The sequence below is a fragment of the Squalius cephalus genome, assembly GCF_949319135.1.
Source record: "Squalius cephalus genome assembly, chromosome: 23".
Taxonomy (NCBI): domain Eukaryota; kingdom Metazoa; phylum Chordata; class Actinopteri; order Cypriniformes; family Leuciscidae; genus Squalius; species Squalius cephalus.
Window position 1 is genome coordinate 5,367,096 of NC_137144.1, and position 12,866 is coordinate 5,379,961.

At 42.4% G+C, this 12,866-nt stretch overlaps 4 protein-coding genes across 4 annotated transcripts in view; all 4 read left to right on the forward strand.

Moving 5' to 3' along the window:
- The window catches only part of LOC307151410 (histone H4), an 80,401-nt gene that overhangs the window by 47,702 nt on the left and 19,833 nt on the right, over positions 1-12,866 (forward strand). The window lies entirely within an intron of this gene.
- On the forward strand, positions 9,001-9,657 carry LOC307151392 (histone H1-like; the record flags this gene model as incomplete). Its single annotated transcript, XM_079859392.1, has 1 exon — positions 9,001-9,657. Exon 1 carries the CDS (start codon positions 9,040-9,042, stop codon positions 9,655-9,657), a length of 618 nt encoding a protein of 205 aa, XP_079715518.1. The 5' UTR covers positions 9,001-9,039.
- LOC307151398 (histone H2A-like) lies at positions 10,768-11,214 on the forward strand. Its single transcript, XM_079859401.1, has one exon. It carries the CDS (start codon positions 10,779-10,781, stop codon positions 11,163-11,165), a length of 387 nt encoding a protein of 128 aa, XP_079715527.1. The 5' UTR covers positions 10,768-10,778; the 3' UTR covers positions 11,166-11,214.
- On the forward strand, positions 12,016-12,490 carry LOC307151416 (histone H3.2-like). The gene has a single exon (XM_079859419.1). It carries the CDS (start codon positions 12,031-12,033, stop codon positions 12,439-12,441), a length of 411 nt encoding a protein of 136 aa, XP_079715545.1. The 5' UTR covers positions 12,016-12,030; the 3' UTR covers positions 12,442-12,490.

A 12,866-nucleotide genomic window follows, 5' to 3' on the forward strand; every position in this document is an offset into this window, starting at 1 on the left:
GAATCCACAGAAAGAGTCATAAACATGCAGCCTATCTCTGTTCACAAAACATATCCAGCATGTTAGCTTTTATTCAAGCAACTGTCCAGTGAGAATCTACATTATTACATCATATAGAAAGCAAGACAAAGAGTAACACAAGTCCATAAGGAGAAGGCTGGTATCCAAGAAACAAACACACACACACACACACACACACACACACACACAAAGCATACAAAAGCTGAACAGCTTCTGAACAAGAACAGCTTCTCCCCTCTCCACATTTCTCCAAAGTCAGCATGTTTCCACAGACCAGAGAGAGGGTTCATAAAGATAAAAACAGGGAAAGACAGAGACAGAAAAGTCAAGCTGAGAACATTTCTCTTTCAATTCAAAGCAAAGTTAATAGGCTACGGTCCGTTTCTAATAAAAAATTAATTTGTATTATTAAGGCAAAATAAAAAATGAATATTTGGATCCTTAAAAGCTCTTGTCATTGATGTCCTCAAAATCTCACTCCAACCAGGCAAACAACAAAACAACTCAATGGTTCAATCAGTTTTGACAACAAAAGTATATCCATTTAAGCACAACAATGTCCAAAGTATGTTGTTTCAGGCCGAGAAGTTTTCTTTAGAAAGAACCCTTTAGGCGCCAGAGGTTTTTTCCTAAAACGTTCGATTTTGACATCTTAATTTCAAAAGGCTATATCTTAAAAGTGATAAAAGATAGAGACTTTCTGTAAATTAGAGAAATATTAAGGATGACCCAAAGTGTGATGCAGAGTCAGAGACGTTCGGATCCATTTGCAGTATTTATTAAAGGATAGTCACAACAGGCAGTGGTCAGAGTACAGCATAGACAATAACGGAGGGAATCCAAGAACAAACAATACCAGGCAGAAGTCGAGGCAGGCGGCAGGAATCAGAGTAAACGGTGACAGGCAGCAGGCAAGGAAACGGTGGTCGATGAACAGTCACAGGTCAATACACGGAGAATCAATAACAGAGAGTAAATGCTTGGAAATGTTAGCCGTGGCAGAACAAGACTTTGCAATGTGTGAAAGTCAGAAGGCAGTTTATATGGAGAAGAGAATTGGGAACACCTGTGCGGGTGATTAGCCCTAGGTACGGGGTTTATGGGAAATGAAGTTCAATACTCCGGTGAAGGTGTTCTTTGATGAATGGAGAGAGCCACAGAGGTGCGATCTATGACACAAAGTTTATGTAGGGATTACATTTTCCCATCTAATTTGCATATTATGACGTCATATGGTGGCGGCCATCTTGGATTATAGAATTTTTATGTTTTTTGTTTATGTTTATTTGGTTGTTTTTTTGTTTTTTTTAGCTGACAAAGACGCACACATCACAAGGACATGAACACACAAAAAAGAACACATATTGTACACTACTAAATGGTCAGGGAAATAGATAGTAAATCAACAGTGTAATAAATGGCAGACAAAAACAATTGTTGCAGGGCTTTTGCTGTAGAGATAATGACTCCCTATTCATCCAGGTGACATTTCTTGTAGTGTTTCATGGTGTGGTCTTGCGATAGACTATGCATAATAGCCCCTCTGCCCCGTGTCACATCGCCTCTGTTCCTGCTACGAGCAGCAGCGCGGGCGCGGCCAGATCTGCCTCGCGCGCGCCGAGTGTGCACAGCTCGGACTACTGTCATTGTCATTGCGACTCCCCACCCTGCCTCCACGTTGCCCCTTAACTGTCCTATGAATACTTCGACCTCGTCTAACATACCCAGTGGCATTAGACAAAGCCTCCACCACAATACTGTCGCCACGATTGCGGAGAGGCACACGGTCACCATGGCTAGCGCGGTAAACATCTCCCGCGGCCGCCTCGTTCCCCACAACACTAACACGCCTGCTAACTTCGCGATGAACACTCCGACCCCGGGAAACATTGTTCCCACCACTGACATTGGGAAAAGGACCATCTAACGTTATATTGGGCAAAGGATTCACCGTTTGTGCTTGGTGTAGGGCTATACTTTCACTTTCAGAATCACCGTCATTTTCTGAAGGCAGATAACGTTATTCCCCTTCAGAATCAGGGTCCGCGAATAGAAGACCCAACACTTCATTGCGGGTAAGCTTTATTGATGCCATTAGATAATAATAATAATAATAATTTAATGCAAATACTCGCTGACGTTGACAATATTGCTCTGATAAAATGGCTCACTCGCACACTAGCTCCGCTTTTGTTCGCACTGATTCAATGCGCTCTAGCTCGAAGATTTTGTATAGAAGCATGCCTTTTTTTTGAGTCGGGGATGAAGTATGACATGTCTGCCAACTAGTGGAGGGGAGGTTGAACGAAATTTGACACTTTGATTGACAGCTTGATTGACAGCTGATAACGAGCATAGGCTGCGCCAAGGAGAATGACAACATAAGAAGCGCCATTTTTTAATTTACAGTTGAAATATAATACTACTGTTTCTGTATCATGAAATGTAGTTTTAAGAGTTTTTCAGGCGAGAATGTAGTTGTTTAAAGCTCAGATCTGTGGTTTATTTATAAAGATTTATGAAAATTTGATCCAGGTTGTGAGATGCAGGCTATCACCGGGCGCTCGGCGCTCATGTACCCCGGGAACAGCCTTTCCTCGGCTAGTCGTTCTGACGTTTGCCGCTGACTCTGGCGTCTCTGTAGTGGTTAAACATGAGATATAATTCGTCTTGTGTATATCTAACGGGCGATATTTGGTCTCGTGAATCTATCATTTGTTCCCAATTGTTTTGGCTGAGGGCTAAGTTAAGTGAAATTTCATAACTTTATAAGCTATTTAACTTTACCGTTGCATGGTTAGACTAGAGCGCTGACTTTGTATGTTTGACTGAATTGTTTGCTTTATTTGTATAGCTTCTTGTACCTTTTACTTATACTTTTATAATGGCTAATATTGATAAAACTGAAATTTAACAAAAAGAGACTGGGTTGAGTTTTGTCATTTTACATTTTAATACAACAAAGATGATCTGTAAAGTTGTTTACTGCAACATCTGTTGTTTAGTACAAATGCACATATTGCCTGGACCATATTAAAATGTTTAATATTTTTATATTATATAAATCGAAAAGAGGCAGGGTTGTGTTTTATATTTCGTTTTGTTATAAATAGGCTAATGTTATATGCAGTGAATATAATCAATACGCGTTGCCTGAACCACATTTGTGTGGCTATAATGTTTAAGATTTCTTTAAATTAAAACGACAAGAGGCAGTGTGGTGTTTTATAACATATTTCGTTTTATTGTTGCCTAAAATATACAGAGATAACCGGAGTAGCAGAGCGAGCTGAGTGACGCGCGCTGTTCCATTTGCAGAATAACCGGACTCGCACCCTCGTCCACTTGGCAATTAAGTCCGAACTTTGCGTACTTGCTATCGAGAAACGCCTAATGTCGGCGCTTGGCTTCTTGTGACAAATACGCCGAGAAGCAAGAACAAGATCTGCTGTATGTCATCCATTGTTGTTTATGTTGCTTTCTTCACGCGAAAATGACATCGTTCCAGTCTCACACAAAGCCCGCCCTTTTACCCATATATGGATTGGCCAGAAGGTGGGTGGGGTTAGGATTTCCCGAGATTTTCCAAGATGGCGCCGCCCATACCCCCCATAAACGGCTTCAAACCCGTTCTTCAGAAAAGGTGTGTTCGACATCGGCTGCGGCTGGATGCACCCGATCGGCGAGAGCAGCCGCGTGCAGGCGGGGAGGAGCTGCAAACGGAGACATGAAGTCGGACACTTTCTGGTTCCCGTGGTGACCGCTCACGTGGTGTTTGCATACTTTACCACAGCTGAAGTGAAATAAATGCAATATTTGCCAAATAATACACTGATGTTTCAGAGACATTTTCATTCAATACTTTATGTACTGCTTCATACAGCGTCTGTTTGAACAAGAATAAAGTTCAACATAAGCTACTATCAATGAAGTGGAGTCTACGTTTTTTAATCAGTTTTAATTTGATAAACATGACACAATATAACATCGCAACGACATGAAAAGAGTGTTTACTGTTATAAAAAAACTGATTTGAGAGCTTTACTGTGCGTTCACATCGGACGCGAACAGCGCGTCAAATTCGCGCCTGCCGCATCTAGTTATACGCTTGACCACTTTGTGTGCATTCGCGTGTCAAGAGCGAAATTGACGCGCGTAAAATCAAAAGTTTGAAGCGAAATTTACGCGCGTCACGCGCGTCAGAAGCAAAAGTTTCGAAACCTGTTGGCGGCCATCTTTTTTTAGATGTTTATCGAGCATTAGCATTAGCATTAATCGAGAGAATCACCGCTCGGAGAGCAGAAACAGCTGCGTAGGGGACATCGTCGCTGTACTCGGGTCCACCAAACCCTCCGGAGGGTTTCAGGAGTTTCACAATTTGCTCCAGGAGGTAGGTTTGGTGGACCTAACGGTGAGGACGCTGACGAGGACAGCGTAGGCCGTATAAGCCTCGGCCTCGAGTGGTCGCTGCCTGACGAGCCCGCGCTGTACAGCCCGGCGCGAGGTTCACCCTCGCCGCACCTAATCTGTGATTTATTTTTGTTTTGATAATAAATGGAGCTGAAGCCTTCAAAAGTGAAACCTGTCCTGTGATTATTATTTTTTTATACACTAAATTGTGTTTGTTGTCTTTACATTAGATTAATAATGTTTCATATAATCTAGAATAGATATGGAATAAATAGCATTCAATACAAAATGAGTATCTCTCAGATATTGAAATCGAGTTTTATGTTTTTATTTGCTTTATTGTGCATTTTAGTCATAGGCCTATTACAAAATAATTTATTGAGGCCAAACATAAAATAACATTATAAACTGTCACTTCACCACGTGACAGCAGCATGCAAGCAGGCTCCTGATTGGTTAACGCGGCGCGAATTGACGCAGAAGTTCAGATTTTTCAACTCGGGCGGCAGACGCGAATTCGCGTCAAACGCGTGAATGCACAAATAGCACTAATAAAATCATTCGCGCGTAACGCGCTTAACGCGCCAGACGCTCAATTCGCGTCATTCGCGTGAATGAGGCGAATTCGCGTCTACCGCGCCGCGCTAAACGCCTCATTCGCGCCGCAGGAATTTTTGCATTGACTTAACATTGAAATCACTCGCGCCTGACGCGCTACACGCGTCCGGTGTGAACGCACCATTAGAGAAACTAAAGGTGTTCGAATAAACACGAAACACACGTGATCGTTGTCATGCAGTGAATCCGGCCAATCATGGAACAGCTGTGTCGTCATCAGCCCTCGTGCAGCCCAGTGCAGCCGCTCTTGAGAAGCTGCGCTGGCTGAGTTCTCCAGCTACTCTCGAATCGCTCTCGCGGTACTTTGATGGCATACGTCACAGTCACGTGGTGTCGGCGCTGTATCAAGTCGGACAAAATTTCTAACCGGCATGCACTGCTTTAAGTCAGCCGCCGATCGGTCGAGTAACCCCAGAGTGCAGTCTGGACGATGGGGCGGGGCGACACTTTTAGGCGGGGCGACACGTGTCGCTCCGCCCACACCCGATTTTATTGGTTTATAATACAGCAATCTAATTGGCGTATCCGTTTGAGGCATGAGCATGCGCATTCATTTATGTACGAGTCTATGGTATGAGTTTATGAATGATCTACGACTACGACGCTGTTTGGCCATACTACAGAAATATTAAGTGATGATAACCATGGGGATTTCCGATTTCAGTAGCCTAATGATCAATTGGATAATATTTTGCTGAATTTACGAATCAAGTTAGATGAAGTTACTGTCAAAATGTATTCGCATAGCGCTCAATTCACATCGTCTCAAAGCAGCTTTACAAAAAATCATATTGTAAGCTTTAGGCTAATATTGAGCAGTTTTAGGGCTAGGCAATATCACGAAATATGTTGCTGATAAATTACTGTTTGAAATTTAGATAGCCTACTCTTATATTTATTAATTTACCCTGCAGATAAGTCAGTGCCACTTTTAGTGAGCAATGATCATGACAGCATGAAATTACTGGCATATAGGCTATCAAAGGAGAGATCATTTCTATAGGCTGATATAGGCTAGACCAGGGGTTCTCAAAGTTTTGATAGGTGAGGGCCAATTTAGGAACCCAACATTGAACTGAGGGCCGCCAAAGGGGCGGGGGAGAAAAAGAAAAAAAATAAATACTGAAAAGAAAATCCCATTTGAAATAATTTTAATGACCAGGTTGCATCTCTACAGTTTACATTTATTGAGGCTATTATTATATAACTGAGGCTAAACCTGGCAAATCTTGAGAAAAATTGCAATGCAACTGCTGCGCAAAAAAAGTAAATATCGACGAATTTTCAGATTTTTGTTTATGACTTTTTGCCCCTTTATTAAACATTTAAAATATTCACAAATTAATATGGAAAACATGTCGATTTTACTGGTTTTCTAAGGCCAAATTAGAACCTGGAATTGATATTTTTCCCACAGTGCTGAATATAGCCTGTGTCTCTGGAACCACAGCCCACAGAAAGGTGAGTTATAGAATAAAGATAATAAATGTGTCTGAAATACAGCGAGGCATTTTAATTGTTTATTAATAAACTATTGTTTTCTAAGTGTCGGCTAAAAAACATATCTCCATCTCCGCTGTTAAGCAGATGCGCTTTTAGAGAGAAATGCACCTTTCATACGGATAACATCAGAAGGTATTAGCTTTCGATTCGAGTTTGTTTGTTTAAAAGTGGACATTTCAAGCTTTAGCCAACATAGGCTATATTGTTTCAGTTCTCGCGCTCCAGTTCACGGAGATCATGAAAGTGCGTAGGCTAGCCTACTGATTGTTTTGTTTTATTTTACAAAAGCACAACGTTTTTTTGTTATTATGAGTTTACACAAATAAAAGTAGTTGCAAATAATGTAGTATTATTTTCTGTATGACCAGAAATGATTGAGTATTTTAAGTTGTTTCCACTGTTGATAGGAAAATGCAAGTGTTCGCGCCGTGAAAAATTTGAAAGGTAATGGAAACGCGGCTATTAATATAAGCTTGTCACTGCGATCGGTCGGACCACACCTGTAATTACCGTTATGCCTATAGATGCCGCTAAACACCACTAAACGGAGATTAATTTTTTCAAAGCAATGTAGCCTACAGTTTTAACAGTTTTACAGATGTTATCAGATGTTATCGCGGGCCGCCAGAAATGTTTCTGCGGGCCGCCATTGGCCCGCGGGCCGCACTTTGAGAACCTATGGGCTAGACAATATTTTTCCGCATGTCATGCAGGGCTCCGGAATTTCAAATCATTCGTAAATGCTTCTTCGTTTTTCCATTAGGATCAGTGAATAAACGCAAACTCGGGATTTTACACAAATGATGATAATTCACTGTATTTCAGTAAAACATCGGATAAATCCGAAAGTTTGTTTTATTTTATTTTAAAGCAAAACCACAGTGACAAATAGGCCTAAGACAATAATAGGCTATAGCCTACCAAATAGTATACAAGCCCAGATCGATATAATAAATCTGTTTTAGTAAATAGCCTACATATTTATTTATTTATTTATTTTCACATTTCAGCACTACACGGTTTTAATTCTATTGTAGCCAACGCACAAAACCCAATGGCCTGATGTCACAGTAACAGATAGTCGAATTGTAGCCTACGGTCGACACTTATAGAAAACATGAATCTTTAAAACTATAACATAGGGATTTTACAGAACCAACAGGCCCGCATTTTATTAACAAAGAAACGTGAGTTTGCCATTAAACATTTTATTTGCACTGTAGCCTAACGCACGCATTGGACAACATGTCGCTAAAAAAATGACAACAAAAAACGGTCGTGCTTTCAGCTGCTTTTACATTCTTACAGTGAATTATCATCCTTTGGGTAAAATCCCGAGTTTGTAAAACATCTCCTTGAAGTAGGCCTGCGTTCGTTTTTAAACAATAACTTCATCCATTCTGTTTCTTAAGTACAATAAAACATTAGCCAATAGATCTTAACTAAAATTACCATGGTAAACCGACAACATATAGCCTACGATTAAAGTTAGCATTTAATATTTCTTTAATAGCCTACGGCCAAATCATTCATAAAATCGTACTTAAAGGAATGCGCATGCTCAGACCTGAATCGTCTACACCAATAAGATTGCGGTATTATAAACCAATTAAATTGGGTGTGGGCGGAGCGACACGTGTCGCCCCGCCTAAAAGTGTCGCCCCGCCCCATCGTCCAGACTGCACTCTGGGGTACTACGATCGGTCTGCGCAGAGCTGCATGAAGTCGAACAAGCCTATTGTCTATGGGTGACGTCACAGACGCTTTGTCCATATTTTTTACAGTCTATGTTTTTTACACAATCCTCATTCATATGATGAAAACCGAGATGAATAACGAATAAGGAGAAACAAATATGATGATTTGCATTTTTATTTACGTTATGTGCATCAGCTTATGAAAATATATATATAAAATACCAATTATTATTATTTTACTGCCAGATCACAGAGAGACTCGGAGCCTCCGGATGATGTTCGTGTGCTTCAAGCTGCCCAAATCAACATCTGTATGAAAGCCTCCTCACGGCCCTCACTGATGCTGATTTCATTAAAGTCTATTTCAGACTGTTTGCTGAACACACAGATGAGGCGTTCAGGCTTTTATTAACCTTTCCACTTAAACGATCTGTCAAATGTACACGCGGCTTTCCCCCGTGGTTGATGCTCGCCTTGGATTTGATCTGACGAAGGCAAAATAAACATTTCCTGTCGCATATTTTATTCTCCAATGAAAGCTCAGAACCTCTGCTTGGTGTTCACTTTGTTTTGACTGCGCCAAACTATTTTACCACTCCAGTTTTGAACCAAATGTAAGAGAAGAAAACACACACATGAGGGGCTCGTGGACGCGCACAGAGGCCGAGCTAGCAGGTTGAGTCTATAAGGTTCTCATGTGCTATTTAAGAGCGCAGCGCCGCTCGAGCGCGCCACTCATTGCTGAAAACAGAGACAGTGTTTGAAACACTGTTGATCCGACCAGAGAGAAATGGCAGAAACCGCCCCAGCACCCGCTGCTGCCGCCCCGGCTAAAGCGCCCAAGAAGAAGTCCGCTGCGAAGGCCAAGAAAGCAGGTCCAGGCGTCGGCGAGCTCATCGTCAAAGCTGTGTCCGCATCCAAGGAGAGGAGCGGCGTGTCCCTCGCCGCGCTGAAGAAAGCGCTCGCTGCCAGCGGCTACGACGTGGAGAAGAACAACTCCCGCGTCAAGATCGCCATCAAGAGCCTTGTAACTAAAGGCACACTGGTGCAGGTCAAAGGGACCGGCGCCTCGGGCTCATTCAAGCTCAACAAGCAGCAAGCCGAGACCAAGAAGAAACCGGCCAAGAAAGCGGCTCCTAAAGCGAAGAAGCCCGCGGCCAAGAAACCCGCTGCTGCCAAGAAGCCCAAGAGCGCAGCGGCTAAGAAGCCCGCCGCCAAGAAATCGCCCAAGAAGGCCAAGAAACCCGCAGCCAAACCCGCGAAGAAGGCGACTAAGAGCCCAAAGAAGGCGAAGCCAGCAGTCGCTAAGAAAGCAGCCAAGAGCCCCAAAAAAGCTAAGGCTGCTAAACCTAAAGCGGCAAAACCTAAAGCCGCCAAGCCTAAAAAGGCAGCGCCCAAAAAGAAATAAAGTCCAGTGTTTATTCCTCAACGGCTCTTTTAAGAGCCACCCACTAATTCTGAATAAGAGCAAAACTCGTTTATATCAATGATTTGTGTTAAATTTTAAAGCAGGTATGTGATATGTGATTATGACTTCTTGGACTCTTGCAATCTGAACAAACAAGTCAAAACACCGTTTTGAAGGAAAAAAAAAGTCATGTTATCTATTATTTGTACATAAATGTATTGTAAATGGCCAAAAAAGAGGTTCAGACAGTGATCACAGTGTAAATAGGATGTTGTACAACAGTATGTTGTGTACACAACACTATGCTGGATAATTGTGACACTACAAATGACCCACATCCAAAAATATGGGCAGTGATAAAACTCCAATATTACATAGGAACATAATACTGTACAGTATCAGACGTACATATTTTATCTGACAACGAGCACTTTTCTCTGTTAATATTTATAAACCGTATAAACTCTTTTGGTTGGGGGGAAAATTACCCACCAAACGACTAAAGTTAGAGTGTATGATTGTTTACCTCGACGATATATATATATATATATATAAATGGTTTCATCTCTTCTGGCTTAAATGTAATTAAAGGGATAGTTCACCCAATAATGAAAATTCTGTCATTTACTCTCCCTCAAGTTGTTCCAAACCTGTATGACTTTCTTTCTTCTGCTAAACACAAAAGACGATATTTTGAAGAAAGTCTGTAACCAAACGACTGATGGACCCCATTGACTTCCATAGTAAGAATAAAAAAAATACTATGGATGTCAATGGGGACCAGCAACTGTTTAATTACCAACCTTCTTTAAAATATCTTCTTTTGTGTTTAGCAGAAGAAAGAAAGTCATACAGGTTTGGAACAACATACAGGTTTGGAACAACTTGAGGGAGAGTAAATAATGACAGAATTTTCATTTTTAGGTGAACTATCCCTTTAATACTCGTGTATAGTAATCCCCGCCAGAAAGGGGGTTGGGCTTTGGAGGGAAGTTCAGTGATTGGTGTGAATCTTTACAGTCTCTAAACCAATGAGCGACTGGCACTCTCGTGTAAATACAGTGTGTGGAAACACGAACGACATATTTCATTTCACTCTAATTAACTGAACTGATCTGAAAATGAGCGGAAGAGGCAAAACCGGTGGTAAAGCCCGAGCCAAGGCTAAGACTCGCTCCTCCAGGGCGGGACTGCAGTTCCCTGTCGGCCGTGTTCACAGGCTTCTGCGCAAAGGAAACTACGCCGAGCGCGTCGGTGCCGGAGCTCCTGTTTATCTGGCGGCGGTGCTCGAGTACCTCACCGCTGAGATCCTGGAGCTGGCTGGAAACGCCGCTCGGGACAACAAGAAGACCCGCATCATCCCCCGTCACCTGCAGCTGGCGGTGCGCAACGACGAGGAGCTCAACAAACTTCTGGGCCGAGTGACCATCGCTCAGGGCGGCGTGCTGCCCAACATCCAGGCCGTGCTGCTGCCCAAGAAGACCGAGAAACCCGCCAAATCCAAATAAACAGATTGAAGACTGGGTTACTGAAACAACGGCTCTTTTAAGAGCCACCCATGTTATCTGACAACGAGCGCTTTTCCTTGTTTATATTTACAAACGCCATAAACTCATTTGGTGAAGTGGGAAAATGACCCATCAAATATATGTGGTTTCTCTATATCGACGATTCCATGTATAATCGTAGTTGTGCGCATGCTTGTTATAAGCGCATTATGATCCCCTGACGTGTGTTTGCTACCCAATATCTCACCTAATATTAAAATATAGTTGTTTACAAAGCCTTGATAGTTTATTTTATATATATATATATATATATATATAAAAAATATATATTTTATCTCAAATAAATATAAAATCCATTTGCATATCAGCTCCAGGAAAACAGAAATTGGTCATCAATGTTACTCTGGGTCTTTTGCCCTTTATGCTGATTTACGGAACGTCCCCCTGTTTTACGGGACGGATGGAAACCCTAATGCGTCTCGCTGCAGTGCTTTTACACAGACTGTAAAGTGACTTTGTTCTAATCCAAAATCTGCACAAGCACTGGGAATTAAGGCGAGTATTTCAGAACACACAAATACAACAATGTGAGTATAAAGACCAGGGAGCTTATGTACATTGTTTTATGAGCAAAGTAGTCAACGGAACAAAGCATCTCGAGCGGGAAACCCTCCACTCGTTTGAAAAGAGGAAACGCGCAGTCATTGGCTGGCACTCATGCGCAGACATCACGTATTAACTTACCAATCACAGGCCTGCATCATCGCGTCACTATGAGCTCGTGGCGGTTCAAAGCTTTAAAAGCGGGTGTTTAACGTATAGCAGCATTTCCAGCGCAAGCAGGACAGAGAGAAAGATCGCAGCAATGGCAAGAACCAAGCAGACCGCTCGTAAATCCACCGGTGGTAAAGCTCCGAGGAAGCAGCTCGCTACTAAAGCCGCCCGTAAGAGCGCTCCGGCCACCGGCGGCGTCAAGAAGCCTCACCGCTACCGGCCCGGGACCGTGGCTCTGCGGGAGATCCGCCGCTATCAGAAGTCCACCGAGCTGCTGATCCGCAAACTGCCCTTCCAGCGGCTGGTGAGAGAAATCGCTCAGGACTTCAAGACGGACCTGCGCTTCCAGAGCTCCGCTGTCATGGCCCTGCAGGAGTCCAGCGAGGCTTATTTGGTCGGTCTGTTTGAGGACACCAACCTGTGTGCCATCCACGCCAAGAGGGTCACCATCATGCCCAAAGATATTCAGCTGGCCCGCCGCATCCGCGGAGAGCGCGCTTAAACCCGCGTCTTCCTCAACCCACAACGGCTCTTTTAAGAGCCACCAAAACTGCACAAAACGAGATAATTTCTAAATTAACTCGAGTTGTATTCATTAATTACATTAACACCATCTTAGTCACCCTTCACTAAATCATCAGTTACCATTACTATAAGAATTAAATATAATCCTAATTATAAAAAAAGGACTGATCGTTTCGCTAGATAAGACCCTATTCCTCAGCTGGGATCCTGCAGAGCCCTTTGAAACTGCGTTGATTTGGACTTCAACAATTTGGTTACCGTTGAAGTCAATTGAGTGGAGAAAAATTCTGAAGTGTTTTTCTCAAACAAATAGTTTATTTTCCACGAAAGAAAGTAAATTATCAGGAACTTTTCTTTTTGAGGTGAATTAATCCTTTAAGTTTAGAACTATCCAGCTTGCAA

Bases quoted from the DNA above. Each gene is read 5' to 3' on its own strand.
- LOC307151398 (XM_079859401.1), top strand. From the start codon at position 10,779: ATGAGCGGAAGAGGCAAAACCGGTGGTAAAGCCCGAGCCAAGGCTAAG.
- LOC307151416 (XM_079859419.1), top strand. From the start codon at position 12,031: ATGGCAAGAACCAAGCAGACCGCTCGTAAATCCACCGGTGGTAAAGCT.